Source organism: Rhagoletis pomonella, unplaced genomic scaffold (genome assembly GCF_013731165.1).
Source record: "Rhagoletis pomonella isolate Grant_MI unplaced genomic scaffold, Rhpom_1.0 Rhpom_scaffold_00009, whole genome shotgun sequence".
Classification (NCBI taxonomy): Eukaryota; Metazoa; Arthropoda; class Insecta; order Diptera; family Tephritidae; genus Rhagoletis; species Rhagoletis pomonella.
The window spans coordinates 38,445,092-38,466,064 of NW_023458563.1; the positions used below are offsets into that span (position 1 = coordinate 38,445,092).

Sequence of the window (20,973 nt, forward strand, 5' to 3'; positions counted from 1 at the left end):
TCTCGCGAACGGCTGCTCCGATTTTCATGAAATTTTGTACACAAATAGTTTTCGGTAACCACCATGTTTTAGGCTAAAAAAAATTTACTTTTTTTCTGGTAGGTGGACCAGGGACCGGTCTATTCGAAAAAATCTTATTATAGTCCGATTTGCTTAAAATTTAGTACGTAAGTAGCTTTTAGCATATATTAGCATATATGAGCCATTTTTTCCGGTAAGTGGTCCAGGGACCGATCTATTCGAAAAAATCGAATTTATGGTCTGATTTGCTTAAAATTCGGTACGTAAGTAGTTTTTTAGCATATATTAGGATATATGGTCCATTTTTTCCGAGAAGTGGACCAGGGACTGATCTATTCGAAAAAATCGTATTTACGGTCCGATTTGCTCTTTAGCATATATGATCCATTTTGTCCGAGAAGTGGACCAGGGACCGATCTGTTCGAAGAAATCGTATTTATGGTCCGATTTGCTTAAAATTCGGTAGGTAGGTAGCTTTTTGCCTGGATAAGCTTATAGACTCCTGTTTTCCAATTTTCATGCAATTTCGAATATAAATAGCTTTAAGTAACGACCATATAAAGGGGCGAATTCGTCACTAGGCAAGATTTTTTTGCGCCAATCAGAAACAACGGATACTGTCAAAATATAATTATAATATATAATATATCTCAACTAATATATATTTAGAAAGCCGTTTGTTAGTTTTCGCAAGGCTCGAGAGCGGCTGAACCGATTTTTTTTTAAACTGCCTCCTGCCGCACGTGTCCCAAGGATGGTTTTAGGCTGAAAAAAATCTATATGTAAAGGGGGCGTGTCACTTCCCATACAAACCGAATTTCTCATGCTACATATCTCTGAAAGTGTGCATAGTAGAGTTTTGAAAATTGGTGTGGAGATATACACAATCAATCGCATACCCTTGGAGAAAATTTTTACCTATTGTAAAAAGGGAAAGGAAAATTGGAACTATTGGAAAAGGGGGCGTGGCATCTTCCATACAAACCGAATTTTTCATACTGCCTATCTTTGGAAGTGTTCATGGTAGAGTTCTGGAACTTGGTATGGAGATATACGAAATCAATCGCATACTCATGAAGAAAGAGGGCAGCTGTTGGAAAGGGGGGCGTGGCACCTCCCATATAAATCGAATTTTTATACTGCATAACTCTGAAAGTATTCATGGTACAGTACTGGAACTTCGTATGGAGATATGTATATAGTTGAAATCAAGCCCATACTCATGGAGAAAATTTGGGCTATTTGAAAAGGGGTGTGAGGCCTACAAACATACCGACCTTTAGCTATCTTTGAATGATTTTTTTTATTCTTCTGTAGGTGTGTTTGTGAGTGAAATCCTCCTAAATGGTTGTACGGATTTTAACGAAACTTTTTGTGTATTTGAGTGGGTCTCTGGATGGTTTAGTTTCACAATTTAATCCGACAGTTGGCGCTGTAGTTGAGTTATTACTAAAAATCTTATTTATGATCCGATTTGACTAATTTTTTAAATATGTATGCAATACTATTGCAAAAACGTGGTGCCAAGTGGTGCTGACGTCGAGCTATTACTAAAAACAGCCAAGTGAGAAAAGGGGCCGTGAAGGTCAGATTAAATCGACCTGTTGCACCATTGAGTATATCGAACGCTCCTGCGTTGCAATTGGCCCAATGGATGTGATTTTCCAATATTATTATGCGTTCAAACTTTTAAGGTATTTCATCTGAAATAAGTATATGTATATTGCATTTCTGTAGAACAATGATTCGCACCCATTTTTAAATTGCCACCTACTATACTGTAAAGCTTCTAGGACATTCACTATAGAACCGGGTCATTGTTGCCGCCAGGGAGTGAAGAGGAAAAAATTTATTTCGCTTTGCGAATAACCGTGCTATGAAATGCCGCACAACTGGAGAATTTCAAGAACGGATATAACACTTTCCTTAGGTTATTTAAAGCGGCAAATGACCACCAAACCTTAATCTTAGCAGACAAATGTGCCAATGAAAATCGTAAAAGTGAATTGTTGGTGAAAATGTTGGACCAAAAAGTTTCAATAAAATATATAAAAATTTTGGGCGGGACGAAGTTCGCCGGGTCTGCTAGTACTAAAATAATAAACATTTTTATTTGTAATCATAAACAAGAAATGTAAGCGGCCGCAATGTTGTCAGTATCTTCTTTTCTGTTTATTGTCTGTTTCCTTCTTTGCATTATCCTAAGACTTTCTAGTATCGGGTTGACTCCCTTCTTTCTTTGTCGATAATCTTTGTGTTTGCGAAATCAGCTGTATGTCCACTTGTTATGATGTGTTGTGATAATGCTGTACTGCTTTGCAAGTTGTTGTTATGCATTGTGCTAAGTCCAAAAAAAATCAAGAAAAAATATAAACACGTCTGTCCGTGTACACGATAACTCGAGATATATCAACGAAATTTGGTATGTAGGTTGCCCTTTATCCAAGGTAAGTTGGTATTAAAAATGGGCGAATCGGACTGTAACCACGCCCATTTCCGATATAAAGGTATTGTGTAAAGATGCAAAAACTACGATATTTCAGTAAATATTGGATGCAAATTGTTCAAAATTAGTATGTGAAGTAGAATTTTTGTAAAAAATATTATTGTGCAATTTTTGGAAAATGGGCGTGACCCCGCCCACCTGTTATGAAATATATCTCAGTAGCCCATTCACCGAGCTCCACCAAACTCGGTACGAGCCTTATTTAGGGTCTAACTAAGAAATCTGTTGAAAATCTTTAAAATCGGGCAATGACGTAGCAGAAAATTAGATTATGGTACATTTTTGGATATTGGGCATGGCGCCGCCCACTTATGACCGCAAAAGTGTAACTCGGTAACCGATTTATAAATTTCGCCCAAACTCGGTGACTTAATAAACCTGGTACGGAAAAGCAATTCGTTGAAAATTATTCAAATCGGACCAAAATTACATTCGCTTTCCGTATATCTAACGGTAAATTTCAGAAATGCGAAAACTCTGATATTTTAATAACTGACGACGCCAATTTACTCCAAGTTAATACTTACAACAATCTCTTAACAATAATTAAGACTGCATGACACCGCCCACTTTATGACTACAAGGTGTATCTCGGTAGCCAATTGAGCGATTTCTCCTAAACGTGGTTCAATTATTTCATTGAGTCTAACTCAGGATATTATGGAAAACGTTTGAAATCGGGGAAAACGCCCCTGCTTACGACAGTATTTGATACCTGCGCCGGGTATGTAAAATTCGGTTTCGCACAAACTTATACCTCTTTACTTACTTTCAATTATTTTCTTTTATAATTGGTACATAAATTTACGATTTAAAATAGTTATTTTTCTAATAGCAATGAAATAAAACTGTATTAGGTTATAATTTATTTTAAAACAATAAAATATATTTAAAATAAACAATTAAATCTTTAAACAATAAAAAATAATGGAAAAAAGGTTGATAGTAAATGTGCTAAGTTCACAATAAAAGAATAAAATCTTAAATAGAAAATGTGGTAAGTCCCAAAAGAGCCTATAAGTATGCAACAGCTTTATTTTGAAATTGGCCGATTATTGGTACTAAAACAAGACGAACTAAGGAAGAAAACTGCATTTACAGATTAGAAGGCGGTTTTTGTCCCTCCTGAAAAATAAAAAAAAATGGACTTAGCACGTTTGCGAACTAAGCCAACGATATATGTATATGTATATTTCTAAGTTATATTCATTAATTTTTGATTACAATGTGCCTTTGTATTTTTGGTTTGTGGCAGATTTAATAAAGCTGGATTGCCCCTGAAGATGCTAAAAATGTTTTAGCGAAACGTTGGGCCAGAAAGTGGAATAATGTAGTTTTATTCGCACTAAAAACATAGATCAGACTAGCCTGGTAACATAATATTTAATAAATTACGAACTGATCGGACAATGAAACAGGTGAAATATATATATCCTGAAGAGTAGTAACTCATCTTGGTGTGTCTGGGAAATTAATGCAACAATTTTAAACGGTGTTGAAAGCAAAATGCAAAAAACTCTTTTTCGGTTATCACCCTAAGAAATAATAAAACTCTATAAGTGTCTTTTAATAAAAATCGAAGCCAAAAAATATCAACACTTTTATTTTTATTTATAAATTAACCGGCATAGATGCCTTGAGGCAGCCTTTCTTTTTCCTTATCTGGTGCGGAAATTTAAAGTTAAATTAACTTAACAATAGCAAATTCTTACTTCCTAGAATGTGGTTATCCCCTAAATCTTTTTTCCAAATCTTTAACAGTTTTAGAGTGTTGCCGGTTTGAGGCTTATATACATACAGTGCCGAACAGAAGTATTGGCACAGTGAATTTTTCGCAATATATGCAAAGTTTTTTATTCTAATTTATTTTCGATAATTTTTTATAAAAATATAGTTCATTTTACACCAGTAAACGTAATAATAAAATCTCTAAACCTTGTGTAAAACTCAGGAAAATTCATTAAATTTGCACACTAATTTGCAACTTTTTATTCAGATTTTTTAGAAAAATTCTAAGTATGCAGTTTTATAGCCCATACAAATTTAGTATAACCAAGTGCAAGTTTGAAGTCGCTAGAAAATCGCGTTGATTTTTTGCAATTTTTTTAGTGGAAGGTGTTGCTCATTTTCTCCATACAAAAAATAATTGTCGAATTACTTTATATGGAAGAACTTACCAAAAATCAATGAGATTTTCTAGCGACTTCAAACTTGCACTTTGTTATACTAAATTTGTATGGGCTACAAAACTGCATACTTAGAATTTTTCTAAAAAAACCGAATAAAAAGTTGCAAATTAGTGGGCAAATCTAATGAATTTTCCTGAGTTTTGCCAAAAGTTTAGGGATTTTATTATTTTGTTTTCTGGTGTAGAATGAACAATATTTTGATAAAAAATTTTCGAAAATAAATTAGAATAAAAAACTTTGCATATATTGCGAAAAATTCACTGTGCCAATACTTCTGTTCGGCACTGTATATTTTATAAAAATCATAATCTTTTCCATTCGATTATTTGATTTTCTTCTGTCGCTCGCCGAGGGCCAATTATATACATAGCATTGTCTGGGGATACAACTCTAGTGATTTAAGTATTAAGTAAAATACGTAAATGATGACAGCTTAGCCATTCATTACATATAGTATCACCAAATATTTTGAACTCGATTTACATTTATTTAGTTATGAAAAAACTTTGTTAAAGGAATGAACAAACATCAATATTTATGTCAGACATCACTACTCCCTTTTTTTAATTGATTTTAAAATGAAGTTATTTTTTTAAATTTTCAATAAAACACGTCAGCAAGTTATCTGGAATTTGGGCCATGCTTTAGTTCATCAGTTGGTATTTCCCGCTGACTTACTAGCAGTGCCGACAAACAAACGCAATGATCTTTCAAATAACAAGTAATTCTGAGGGTTGTATGAATCGTATTTACAAATTTTACTCATACATACGTACTTACTTGGATCTAAGCAGTACTTATCGAGTAAATACGATTTTTAGAGATACATATCTCGACTCCAGCGGCACCTACATACCTATAAACGACATACCAACAGATGCAAGCGACGTTTTTATTTATAAGAAGTGTTGATTTGCGTATGTATGTACACTTTTACATATGTAAGTATATGCCTAATAAGATATATTTATGTACGTAACATAAGAATTCATTACAATTGTAATAGCTTGAAATGCAGTATTCCCTTGTAAATACGTAACATAAGAATTCATTACAATTGTAATAGCTTGAAATGCAGTATTCCCTTGTAAATACATGCATGCATACATACAAACATATACATAAACACTTGCGTAGCCGTTTTTCGTGAAGGAGCACTAACCTAAAAACAAGGGTTGTGCGATTAATCGGTTAGTCAAGTTTTTAATTCATCATAATCCTGATTAATCAAATAATTTGATTCATCAGATTCTGATTAATCAGATCCTGAGTAATTACTGTTTACTCTAAAAGAACTAATTGAAATCTGAATACCTCTGTTCATTTCTTTCGAGTTTGCTTTCAAACAGAATGAAAAATTTTTGTATATGTACATATGTTTGTATGTAGAAATATGTATGTTCATATGCACACTCAATATTTTTCTTATAAATAAAAATAAAACACCAAACAAGTACGTACTATGTAGTAGGGATGTTGCGAAGGTGGAATTTTAGACATCCGCGGATGCGGATGCGAATATCTAACAGCTAACATCCGCGGATGCGGATGCGAATGCGGATGTCAAGTATTTTTAAGAATTAATTAGAATCTAGCATAATGGCGAGATCGTTGTTTAAACAGCTCTTACAAGCCAATCCAGATGTGTCAGGTTTTTCTAAAGCTCTTTAAAAAAGAATTCTTCATTCTCATTCCATTGGCTGTTTCAGAATTTGGGGAATCTGTAACTTCATGAGCGTTTTTCGATTTTAGTTTCTGTTATTTTTAATACTTCCTTCTGCAACTGGTTTGAAAAATTGGTGCTTATAGCGAGCTAAATAGGTGGATATGGAAAATAAATTATTATTTTCCAGGAATGAAAATTTTGAACAAAATTCTGTTATCAAAGTCGTGGCTGCCAGCCGAATCGGATCAGAATATTGTTATTTTTTAAAAAAGCACCCCGTTTTTTGTAAGCATTTGAATCTCAGATATATACGTAATTTTTGTCTTACTAAAGGTCAGACCTCTAGCTTTTTAATTACTTGAGCATCGATTCTCTTTATAGCCAGACGTTTATCATTTCTGCTGGAAATCCCTATTTAAGGAGCTTACTTTTTGACTTTAAATAGCAAAGAAGGGACAGTTTCACCACAGAATTTTTTAGCCAAGGATCCAATGTATATCCCCATGAAAAAAATATTGCCCGACCAGTAAACAAAATTACTGTTTTTAAAATTTTTGCTAAAAATAAATTCCCCAAAGAGCCTCACTTGAAATTATTGAAACAAATATATGTAACATCAAAGGCAAATCACGAATATTTGGTTAAGAATTACAGTGCACACTTTCTTCTTTTGTGCCTAGTCGCTTTTTTTTAAGATTGGTCCAAAAAATCATAATAAAGGAAGAAAGAATGCAATCCAGGTATTTAAAGCACAGAAAAAAAAATTTGTTTAAAAGACTATGTTCTCTTTGGCGTACGTCAAAGGTCAAGTAAAAGTTAGATCTTGTATGACTGCCCATTGATAGCTCGGTTATATAGCTTAAGAAATAATATGTTTAAATACATTTTTATCAAAGTTGATAAATATGACATTTGACCAGTTTTGTTACACAAATACTCCCACGACCACAGGCAAAAATATTGGCTCCAATTTGTCATTTTGTTTGCCATATATACGTTTTATCGCTGCACTTGCACAACATTCGCATTTGCAAAAGCTCCGCATTGATTATTGCGAATGCGAATGTTAAAATTAATGCGGAAGCTCCGCAGTTGCGAATGCGAATATTCGCAACAACCCTGCTATGTAGTACATACGACGTAAATATGTGCTTATGTATGTAGCTCCTTAAAATGAAAAACACGTACACATATATAGGTACATATGTACATTAGACTGCATCACTCCCCATACAAAAAAAAATCGGTACAGTGTTTCCATTGGAAATTTAAAATCTATTATATTTTAAGACTTCCACCAAAATATTTCGGAAAACTATTAAGATTTACGTGAGCTGGACCGATTTGAAAATACCTCCAAAAATGAGTTTTTTACGCATCAAAATAGTTTCTTAACGATTTTTTTGAAAAAAATCCTTTCAAATGACAAAACGACGGAATCGTAATAATTACATTTTTGATGCTGTTTTTTAACTTTTTTCAAGGATTGGTTTAAGAAAAACCCTAAAAACTGAACCTAAACTATTCCAATTTAGACCTGCATAGGGCTGCCAGACGTCCAGGCTTTCCCGTACATGTCCCGGTTTTAAACAATTTGTCCCGGTTTCCCGGTCCAACCTTAAAATGTTTCATTTAAGTGTCCCGGTTTTGGATTTGATTGCACAAATTTTAATAAAAGTTCAAAAATCACTATACTAAGAGAAAAAACGCATTGTCATATTCAGAAAAATTTTATGAATTCACTGAGGGAAATAATGCATAGTAAACATGAATATTTTTTATTTGATTGTCGTTTTAAAATGTTCGTATTTAAAAATAATACTTTCATACCACGCACGCGTGGTGTTGATTCAAACTCAACATTTGAATGCACATTTACATGTCTGGCTGTAGATGAGTGCGCGAAGAGGCTTGCCACAATTTACTAATTTCCAGAGGGTCAGGGTTCAAATGCCATTACAGGAAGCATGGAATTTAAATATTTTTTTAACCCAATTATGGAAAAGCAATCAGTAAGTGCAAAGCGCTTCTTTTTAATATGGACGTATTTGAATTGAATATTTCTATACTAAATACTAAAATTTGTATTCTTAAATGTATTACGAGTTGGGTTGGTGCTCTTTCATATGCGCGTTTTTTACAACGCTATTTTTAAATTTAGCAGCTTTCTTAATTGTAAACAGCGTCCGGACTTTGCTCCGATCGGAGTAGATTTACTCCGATTTTTTTTTAAATTTAAAATCTACTCCCTACTCCACTTGACCTAAAGTATGGCCCGGAATTTTTTTCATTTTTTTCCATTCACATTAGGAATATATTACTGTTTAACAGGTTTTATTATTATTAGTTGAGGAACGAAACAAATTTTTTCTTATACTATTTAATTAAAGAATGTTAATCTGCTCCGAAAATTTCGTTTTTAGTCCGATTTTTCGAGTCATTTACTCCCGAATCGAGTTTCAGTACTCCGAGCGCTGATTCTAAACTTCTTTCTCTCAGTGTACCGGTTTCATTTGTGAAATAGTTACATCTCCAGGTAGTTAAACTTTGCACAAGCAATAGTTGATGATTAATATATGTACCTAAATACGTTCAAACTGTCGTGCACAGAGTTTTACAATTACAGTGACGAGCAAAACTGTAACATGGTTTAACACTTTTTGTTTCAGCCACCGCTATATTTCCAAGTTCTAACGACTTTCATACTTTTGCTGTATATTCTTGTTGGTACATCCCTACTCCCTCTCTCATAATGATTTGAAGTCAATACAACAACAATAAAAAAACCAGCAGACAAAAATGTAAATTAAGGCAGATGTTACAGTTTTGCACTCATATATTTTTAAGAGCTTTTTAACAATTTTCACGAAAAAGAGAACTACTAACACAATGTTCAGTACTCTTTTGCCTGTTTCAGTTCCTGGATGTGATTTGGCATACCTTATTTGTATCTTTGTAAAAATTCTGGAGGTATATCCTTAGTTTGCTTTCACAGCTCATGTACTCGATTTTGCGGACTTTGATACTTATTAAGCTGTGCTTTTAGTTGATTTCGCAAATTCTCAATGAGATTCATGTCCGCGGTTTGTGGAGGTCATTTCAAATTAGCAAATTTTTGCTTTTGTATCCAGTCTTTGCGAACATATGCAGTATGTTTTGGGTGATTTTTCAGCAGAAACTCTAATTTTTCGACTACATCTTGCAAATTTTGTTGAAATATGAACAGATACTGTTCCTTACGCATAATGCGTACTAACGGACCAACAAAATTTTTGAAATACAACCCCAAACAATTAAGATCCTACCACTGTGGTTTACAGTTTGCTGTACATGATGCGCTTAGGCTTAATTTGGGTCTTTGATCCAATATCATGCCCGGCCATCTGATTGAAAGCGATTAATTTAGTCTTGTCAGCCCAAATAACCTTCAATTGAAACTTAAAAATATGTTTTTTATTGCATTCTGAACGGCCTAACATATCCCAATAGGAAACGGTTCGGTTTTCGTGCGATGCAGCGAAATGCTGCCACATTCTAAAGCAGAATCGCTTTGGCCCAGTTATCTTTAAAAAAGGTTAAAAAACAGCATCAAAAATCTCACTATTACGATTCTGCTGAAAAGATTTTTAAATATTTGTATGCAGATTTTCTAAGCTTAATCCGTTTTGTCATCTGAGGGGGTTTTTTCAAAAAGTTCTTTAAGAAACTATTTTTATTCATAAAAAACTCCTTTTTTGAGGTATTTTCAAATTGGTCCAGCTCACGTAAATCTTGATACTTTTCCGAAATATTTTGGTGGATGTTTTCAAATACAATAAATTTTGTAATCCCGGCGGAAAAACCGCAACTTTTTTTTGGTGATGCAGTCTAATGCATGTACATACATATCTTCGTTTAAAGTACAAAACCGCGTATCGTCATTCCGTCACGGCGTAACTGACATTTGCTGCCAAAAATTGGATTTGCTTACACAAGCTCTTGGCTCAATCCTTATCCATTCGTCCTAAAATATACAAGCCAGAAATGTGATTGCTTTATAAATAAATAAAATAAAAAAACGTTTTATTATAGCACGCTTTTATAAATGGACTAAAAATTATTAAATAATATTTCTCAGTCCCATAGAATTTGTTTTGATAATTTTTGATTTGGAAATTTTAGCAAAAGTCATTATAAACCATTTATGAGATTGAAAACGAAAAACGTGGAGCGCATGTAATACAGCAGTAGATTTAATTGACAGTAGTCAAACTACATAACATATATCTAAAATTTCTACAGAGAAAGTACAACTCTGAGATCGATTTTAAACGGTCGTTATTCACATATCCACATACATAGATATATTACCCTTCATACCAATTCAAGTCTATTACATGCGCCCAACGCTTTTCATTTTTAATCTCATAAATTGTTTATAACGACTTTTGCTAAACTTTCAAAATCAAAAGTTATCAAAACAAATTCTATGGGACTGAGAAATATTATTTTCTAATTTTTAGTCCATTTATAAAAGCGTGGTATATTAAGAAGTTTTTTTATTTTATTTATTTTATACTTTTTAGTCTTGTCTGTATAAAATTTTGCAATAAGTATTAAAATAATTCAACTTGCAGTGCAAAGAGAACAGAAGACTATGCAAGCAAAATGTTTTGTGCTCACGTTGAGTATATCCATACGTAAGTGCATACATGCATATAGCATAAATTAATTTCGTTTAAAGAAATGGAGTATCGTCCATTTCCTCTTTAGCGTATGTAGTGCATATTTTTAGGCGCATTATTCAACTTCTTCTGGCAGGGCGACATCTAGAGTATTCTAATTGTATGTCTTTGATATGATATCTACAACGAGGTTGATATCTAGACTTTGCCATAAATACCTTGGCTATATTTATAGTATAAATGGTGGTCTGGACACACAACATTGCAAGTTGATAAAAGCGTGGTAAAAAGAGCACCATTTTGAAATATGAGTGTTTTCACTCTCTAGAAAATAATTTATGCAACCTCACATACGCGATATGTATAGATTCTTTTCTATTTTTGTATACATATGTATGTATGTATGTAAATAAAATATAACAGCAATTACTCATATTTTTGGCTAATCAGGATATGATTAATCACTTTGTCGATTAATCAAATTAATTAGATTCTGATTAACCAATATGTAATTAATAGGAAAACTAACCATTTTGATTAATCAAAAATAATTATTCTTTGACTAATTAATTAATCTGCTTTCGCTTAATCAGCTTGTTCGATTAATTCTTTAATAACACATCCCTACTAAAAACTATCATGTCATGGTTAGTTGGACTGGGATCTGTGCATGCACTATAACAGGGCTTCTCACATGATTTGTTTTAATCTCCAATTTAATATTTCTGAAACATAGCCTAAAAATTAATTTCCAGAAAAGGAAGGAGAAACAAACCCCTATTTCCTAATATTTTAACAACCTGTTAAAATACAGTGCCTTTATAGATGAAAGGGTTCTAAGAGGCATACTATCTTATACATCTTTTAGCCAAACGCTAAAGTTTGCGTTAATAATGTACTTTCTGTATGACAGATAATCAAAATGTTCCTTAAAATATCGCTCGTTGGCATAACCCTTCAGAAAAAATTTCAACAATTTCACAATAGTTAGCCCTATTTTAGGATTGTTAGTTCACTATCGAGTCTACTTTTTGGTGCTTCCGCGTTTAGCGCTTGGTATCAACTCCTGCCGTTTGTAAAGATGAGGTGTTGTTGTAGTCGTCGTTACCGTTGATCCCGGTCGAATACTGTTCTCTGCTGCAGTTGCCGCAGTGAAAGATGATCTTTGCAGTTGTTGTTGGTGTTGCTTTTTAACAGACATTCTCTCGAAATCGGCGGTTTTTGAGCGCAGTATGGCTCCCCCAATATTCGAAATGGTTGCAGGTAATTTCGGCTCACCATTTTTTGCCTTCTGTGCCAGATGTGGATCATACTTAGCCACGTTAGCGCTATCCCCAAGTGATGGTGAGCTCATAGGCGTAGCGGGTGTTCGATCATCCTGCATTTGCTGGTTTTGCTGTTGTTGTTTTTGCTGCAAAAACTGAACTTGACGACAATCATTTAAAGACCCATCAGTTTTCGTGGAGAATGACAATGATCCAGATACAGGAAAATCTAGAAAATTTACAAACAATCGAATTATGGCGTTAAACCTATGCACATAAGTGTGAATTATTGATATTTGCTATGATTGTTTATAGTAGCGATGGGCATAATGTGCACATACGGGCAAAATGCCCAAACGTGCAAACCGCCTGCAAATGTGCAAACCGTTGGGTAGATGAGGTGCATGAACGAACGAATAAAGATCACCCACCACGGCGTGCGAGAAAAAAGTTATTTTTTTGCAGGGATGTCATTTTTTCGCCACCATGTGAATGAAACGGACTGAAACCTGTGTGTGAATGAAAGAACCGATTAAAAAATGACGTCATCAACTATTATTTTTTTCTCAAATGCAATTACAAATACACGGTTGCCGTGCTGGGTGATCTTGGTAGTTGGTTCATGGATGAGGTGAGGTAATTGTGCCTGGGGGGGGAAACAGAAAATTTTGCACGAATTGCATCTGTATGCAGGGTTGCCACTGACAAAAAAAAAAAAAATTACCATTCACTTGAGAAAAATCTACCAAATCTGGAAAATATCTACCAATAAATTTTTTATAGTTATTTTAATAAAAACTTTAGTTCTGTTATTTTTTTATTTATTTTAATTAAAACTATAGTTTTTATTTTTTTAGTTATTTCAATAAGAATTAAAATTGTTTTTAAGGAACTTTTTATTTAACTAATTATACGGTATTTGAGTCATATTATTGGCATATTCAGAGTTTTCTTCAACCGAAAGCGGAAAGGCAACAAAGAAACTTCATAATTTGTAAAACTTCAACACGAGTTATTATAGACAAATACAGTGACTCAATAAGGCACTTGGTGATTTTTTTTTATTATTCTCAATCTTTTTCAAGAACAAATTTTTTCTTGCTTTAACTAAATCCATAAAAATTAAGGATTCAAACTATATACATACAACATTTAGAAAAATTCAAAAAAATTTCGTCCAAATTTCAAATTTTTTACTCTGAATTTTTAGAACAATTTAAGGTACCGAGTTTTAAAGCAAATGATACCTCGAACTGTGCTTCCCGTTGATTTTTTTTGTCGCCAGTCTTTTGTGTTTTTTTTATTTAACAATTTCTATTTATAAAAAATGGCGTTGATTTAATTTTTTTGCGAATAATCATAGTGCGTCATTACATAGCAGTAAATTCTTTATAAGTATTTAAATAATAATTCAAAACATTTAGGCAATTAAAAGCTCCTAAAGGGATTCTAGTAAAATGAGTTTTGAATGGAGCATGATATGTTCGCCTTATATCCATATATTTATACTTATGTAAGTATATAAAAAGTATGCAAAGAAATTTAGAATATAAAGATAACTATGTAAAATAAAACGGGAACGAAAAGTTCAACAAAAATCTACCAAAATGAGAAAAAATTTACCTTTTTACCAACCCAAATTTTTTCTACCAATTTTGGTAACAATTTACCAAAGTGGCAACCCTGTCTGTATGTGTGATTGGAATGAGAGAACAAGTATATGTGAGTACTCACGAATGTGAGACCCCATGGCTGCCAACTTTCCTAAAAGCACCAAAACTTTTGACAAATCAAAACATCAAAAATTTTTTTCAGTAAAATTTAATATGCATCTATACACATTAGTGATCGGTACAAGATATAAGTATTGTTGTATTTATCAAAAACCAAAATAAATAGTAACACACTAATAACGATTTTAAACTTTTATAGAACCAATTGAATTTTCACTTTAATTCAATCAAGATATATATTTTATTTGAAACAATGCATTTATACACATATGTATGTACATACTTATGTGTATAAAAAGATTTTCGTATCCAGAATAAAATGAACTAAATAAGCACTGAACATGGCGGGAAAGATATTCTAATAGTATTATATAGTTGTCGAATATTTTTAGGTATCTTCGGCTCAGCTAACATGAAAAAAGCTGCATGTATGCATATCCATATATTTTTGATGATTTGAAGATTTTAATTTTTAACTATGCAAAGTGAAGTGTATGTATATACCTACATATACACTGCTGCAAATAATTATAAACTCAAAGTGATTTTAAATGCAGGTATGGACATAAAAGTGCAAATAAGTTTTGCATTGACTACATTTTACAAACTCCAACGAGCTCAACAGTCACGAAAACGAAGACGACATTCTTATGACCAATTTTTATACTTTATTTAATGCCACAAAATCTCAACACTGGTTATAAAACCATATAACGAAGTTCCAATTTTATTTTTGTTAAAAACCTGATGGTTTTTTATAAACATATGATCTCTAATTTTATCAATTAAAGTTTAACTGCTAAATTATAAAATAAATTTTTTTTTCATAAGAGTTTACAGAATTTAAATTATTTAGCAGGATTCTAGCGATTTTTGTTTATTAATCTGGCGGGACGGCGGAAACAGAAATGGCAGCACTGGTGGTGAGTACCGACTTGCTTACGCGCATATTATGGTCTGATTATGCATACTTCGCATAACTTCGCACAACTTCGCATAAACTTCAAACTGTAATTAGGTATGTACTTTGTATATATTTTGTATGTATTCCATTACCCAGAAATTAGCAGAACTTTTAAAAACTTAGCGATCTGTTGAGTTTAGATTTTGCTTCACATTTTCTTAAGTTACACTTTTAGTGCACTGGTACAAATGGCTGTGCGAAGTTATGCGAAGTATGCATAATCAGACCCTTAGCTGTTTTGTAATTCACTTTTGCATTGTCAAGGCCGGTCCACATAGAACTTTCGCGTTGGCTTTGGCGTTGTCGTTGGTTTGACAGAACGCACGTTTAAAGTATGCTTGCTACAATGTACGCTTGGAAGCGAATGCTTGGGCCACTAAATTAACATACTAACGACAGATAAATTAATATTTCATATCAATAGCTGCGTCAAAAACGATATTTCTTGCCCGCACTTGAATAAAAAGGATTAATATTTCACATAATTTTATTTATTTGCAACAACTGATGAGCGACGCACGCGAAAAGTTGAGAGTTGGCCATCTTTTTGCTTTGTGTTGGCGTGAGCGTTGTCAAATTTTGGCTATGTGGACGGCTGCATTTGGATTCATGTATTCATAGTCAGCTGTTGAAGCGACGCCAACGCCAACGCAACGCCAAAGTTCTATGTGGACGGGCCTTCAGCGTTCAGTTGGTCGAAAATTTTCAAAGGGAGGGGTTGTTCTTGCGCAGATAATTTTCCGTTAGAAATTTGCTTGGAAAAAAGGACAATCATGCGCAAAACAACGTTTTTATATGACGGTTTTCTACCGACTGAGCCTAGTAGCAGCGCTCGGCTCTCTTATTTACGAACACATTCGCAACCAAGATCGTTAACACGTTATTCCCTGTGGGGAAACTCTCTAGTTCTGAACTGGTCCGCTTCTAGTACATTTTGACCCAGTACTGGTTCGCGATAAATCTCTTTTGCATGCAAGCAACTGGCGAATTTAACATGGCGAGGTCCTAGGAAGTGTCAATTGCCCCCCACTGCATCCCTTTTTCGATAGTTCCGAACTAGTCCTAAATTCTATAGTTCCGAACCAGTTCCAAAATCGACAGACGAAAGAAAAAAGTATCATGATTTTTCAATATTTTTGGTTCTTCCGTGTGTGCGATTTTCAGTAATTTTGGAAGAAATGTGTTTTCAATTTGAAACTAAATTTGTTTGAATGATTGTAAGAAATGTACGTTTACATACCTTTAGCTGTAGCTGAGTTTGCAGAGGTGCTCGCTGTTATTTCTTAGATTCCAGACTGTCCCAAGATGTTGAAATGTTAACACAAATTTTAGTTTTGTATTACCAAGCTATGAAAAAGCATCTGCGAAGCACAGAATAGAAGCGTATTTGAACGAAAAAGCCGCCGAACACATATCTATGTAAAGTAAACAAGCCCCCCGCTGCATCCCTTATTCGATAGTTCCGAACTGGTTCTAAATTCGACAAATAACATCTAGTTCGTTCTGCATCCCTTTTTCTATAGTTCCGAACCATTTCTAAATTCGTCACTTTAGATATAGATTTCTAGTCAAAAAAACTAAAAAATTAGTCTAATCTAAAATTCTAGTTCCTATCGGACTAGTTCCTTTTTGGCGATAAAGACCTAGTACGGAACTAGAAATTTGTTTCACTAGTCCGCGGTTTCCCTACAGGGATTGTTCGCCAGTATGAATTAGCACATACTATTTTTTACATATGTATAAATGGTGTAGTGGTAAGCAGTGCGCGCTTCCACTCCACAATGCCTGGGTTCAAACCCTGGTCAAAGCAACATCGCAAAAATATAGAAAAAAGGTTTTTTTCTTAACAGCGGTCGTCCCTCGGCAGGCAATGGCAAACCTCCGAGTGTATTTCTGCCATGAAAAACAGCTTCTCATAAAAATACAATCGCCGTTCGGAGTCGGCGTAAAACTGTAGGTCCCTCCGCTTGGTGTGACAACATCAAGGCGCACGCCACAAATCGGAAGAGAAGCTCGGCCAAACACTAACATATGTGTAAGCGCCAATCTATTATTATTATTATTATAATCAATTTAAACTTTATTGATTTATTAATAAAAAAAAGTTAAATTGGTCGGTATTTCATGATGTTGAATTATTTTTTATAAATATACTACAAATATGGTTAGAAATTGTTCCTCTATAAACAAAGAGGTGAATACAATAGCCTTTGCAATATACATTGCATAAAATGGGTTAATACACGTACACGGCTATTGCTTACCCTTTCGGTTTTAAATTTTTACCCCGCATCAAGCACCTGCTTGCCCGCGCTGCTGCGCGCGAGCTGTTCTGCCGCCCATCCCTAGTTTATAGTATATGGAAGTTCTATCTGGATGTTTTGATATTCGAATACATGGATATAAAAGGGATATCCGATCTGGGAAATGTAGAATGAATACAATGAGAAAAAAACGCGTTGTAAGAATAAAATTTTTTTATTTGATTACCGTTTAAAAATGTTCGCATTTAAATCAAGTGAAAAGTGTTAACAAAGTGGATTTTTCCATTATACATACACTATGTATAATGGAAATATTCAATTCAAATACGCCCGTATTAAAATGAAGCATTTTCCACTGCGTGGAAGGCGTTTTGCAAGTCTCGGATGCTTTTTCATATGTAATTAAGAAAGTATATGTATACAAAGCATGCACAGCGGTGACAACACATACACACATACATGGTATGACCCCTGTGGGGAAAATCTCTAGTTTCGAACTGTTGCGCTTCTAGTACATTTAGAACCACTACTAGTTCGCGATAAATCTCTTTTGCATGCAAACAACTGGCGAATTTAACACGGCGATGTCATAGGAATTGGAAATTGTCTCCCCCTGCATTATCTTTTCTATAGTTCAGAACCAGTTCTAAATTCGACATATGGGATCTAGTTCGCTTTGCACCCCATTTTCTATAGTTCAGAACCAGTTGTAAACGAAAAAAGTAACAAGATGTTTTCTTTTTGGGTTACCATGGTAGCAATTTTTAATTATTTGGCTGTAGCTGAGTTTGCAGAGGTGCTGACTGTTATTGGTTATATTCCAGATGGTCCCAAAATGTTAAGATGTTCAGGGCTATCACGGAATTCATCGTAGAAAAGCTACGAATGCGAATGCCTGCTACGAATACGAAAAAATTGCTATCACTGATTCCGAGTGAACTCGAAAATGTCGTTGCCAGCTTCGATTGCTGATTCGAAATCAGCTAGTGCAAAGGAAAGAATAGACATTTATGTATGCCATTTTGCACACGCTGCCCTAGCAGTCGCAATGGCCGAGTGAGCAAAGCACTAGACTGCCAATTGAGAGATCCGAGTTCGAGTCTGAGTCGTCGGGCAGCGGAGCATTTTTTTATTTTTTTATTTCATTTTTGGTTTTTCAATTATTTTTTTTTTTAGTTTAGATTTTATTCTTTTAAAGAGAAAACTATTTTTTTTTTCAATTAATTTAAATTTGTATTTTTTAAAATAAATTTATATGATATTAAAGTTATTAGATTTCTTTCCTAATAAATTGTTGTTAAACTATTATTTCCTCACTTCAAAAAAAACATTCATTAAATAGCGTCTAGCAGATGAATATATGTATGTACATATGTAGGTATGCAGTTCATTTATATTTTACGTCTACGTTTAGACAAAATATATGGAATTATATCAAACTATAACAAATATGGAGTATAGTAAATATTTATTATTAACAATAATTTTCTCCGTTATTTTTAAGATTCTGTGATTTTAAATTTTGTTCCGACACCATAAACTCGTCGTAGTGTATCTGTACGAATCTTCATTACGAACGGATTCAATGAATGCTCTCTACGTATTTCGAATTTACGTTCATAGCCATTCGGATTCTGTGATAGCACTTTGGTAGGGTTCACGAAAATCGAAGCTACGATGGATTCTGTGATAAACCTGGTTAACACAAATTTTAGTTTTGTATTACCAAACTATGAAAAAGCATCTGCTACGTGCAGACTGAAAGCGTGAAGTAAACAGCTGCATCCCTTTCCCGGTAGTTCCGAACTAGTTGAAAATACGCCATATGAGATCTAGTTCGTTCTGCATCTCTTTTTCTATAGTTTCGAACCAGTTCTAAATTCGTGCTTTTAGATATAGATTTCTAAAATTGATTTTTTAAAGTACCACATATCGCTGCTTTTGAACTGGTGGCGATCTAGTTACTATCGGTCTGGTTCGTTTTTGGCGATAAAGATCTAGTACGGAACTACAAATTTGGTTCACCAGTTCGGAGTTTCCCTACAGGGACATAATGCACTAATCGCGCGCTGTGATGTTGATTCAAACTCAACATTTGAAAACACATTTACATGTATGGCTGTAGCTGAGTGTGCAAAGACACTTGGTATAATTGGTTGCGGCCAAGAGGGTCCGGGTTAAATTACCATCAGACGGAACATAAAATAATTTTTTTTTTCTTAATTACGAAAAAGCATCTGTGTACTTCACAACCACATATTTTATAACGTATATACTCAAATTTAAAACGAGTTGGGTTGGTGCTCTTTCATATGAGTATTTTTTTAAATTTAGCACGTTTTTTTTTAATTCTAAAATTTTTTTGCCTCAGTGTACAAAAATAGGAAAAATCCATCATATATAAGTTAAAGGCTTTGTTACTGAGATCAAATTCAATTATCCACATGTAGTGGTGGAGAATAAATATCGCGACCAGACATTTTATCAAGTTTTGGCTATTTTTCTTTTGCTTATTTAATCTTTAGTTTATTAACCATATAAACCCATTTTTCAAACTTTGTGCAAAAATTATTCTGCAAAGTGTTGTCTAAATTGCAAACATTTTAATAAGAAGTTCACAGGTAGAAGTTCTAGGAAAAATTGGTAAGTTTTAAATTGATTTTTGGAAATTTTTCACGGATTTTCTTACATACAAAATATGTATTTAATACCCTCAACGAACAAATTATTTAAAATGAACGCGATCAAGGTGAAATTCTAAGCTTTTTAAGGTTTGGACAATTCGTTAGTCTATTTCGGCTTGAAAACCGTACAGGGCAATTCTGGCAACTGTCTTTCAACTCACCACAGTCTTTCGAAAGACAAAAGTCTTACGTAATACAATTGTCAATTCAGGCAACTATGTGGAAAGCTATTTACTGTCTTTTGAAACACTAATTGAAACATGTGCTAACGAAAAACTTGAAAAACTTATACTTCTCTTTTTTAAACAATCAAAAGTAATAAATAAAATAAATAAAAAAAGTTAAAATAAAGCAAAAATATATAAAAACATATTTTAAAAATCAAATGAAATTCAAATACTTTTTTCTTCTTAATTAATAAAAAAGAAAAATAATAATTTACAAAAAAGAAAAATAGTTCCACCACCCGACACTCGAACACGGGATCTTTCGAACGGTATGCCTGTGCTCTACTCACTCGGCCATTACGACGCGAGCTAAGTGGCATACAAGTGCTTTCTCTCATAATTACTTTTCACCACAAGTGGTGAATGAGAGAGCCTTTTCTCTAAGACTTTCGAGCTAGAATAACAAAAGTCTTTCGAAGTATCATGCCATCTGTCTTTCATTTGTTTTACGAAAGACATTTGACTATTTTTCTTTTGTTGATTTAATGTTCATAAATTTTTTATAAAAGTATAGCTCGTTATATAAAAACAAGCATTTAAATCCAAATTTCAAACTTTGTACGAAAAATAGAAAACATCTGTAAACATCTATAAAGATAAAGATAAAGATAAAGATAAAGATAAAGATAAAGATAAAGATAAAGATAAAGATAAAGATAAAGATAAAGATAAAGATAAAGATAAAGATAAAGATAAAGATAAAGATAAAGATAAAGATAAAGATAAAGATAAAGATAAAGATAAAGATAAAGATAAAGATAAAGATAAAGATAAAGATAAAGATAAAGAT

The 20,973-nt window shown here is 33.4% G+C and overlaps 1 protein-coding gene across 1 annotated transcript in view; it reads right to left on the reverse strand.

Moving 5' to 3' along the window:
- Window positions 1-11,433: 11,433 nt before the first annotated feature.
- Window positions 11,434-20,973, reverse strand: part of LOC118745510 (rho GTPase-activating protein 6-like) — a 193,791-nt gene continuing 184,251 nt past the window's right edge. Inside the window, exon 13 of the mRNA XM_036478959.1 lies at window positions 11,434-12,540. Coding sequence (XP_036334852.1) covers window positions 12,071-12,540 — 470 coding nt within the window. The 3' untranslated portion in view covers window positions 11,434-12,070. The remainder of the gene's footprint in view (window positions 12,541-20,973) is intronic.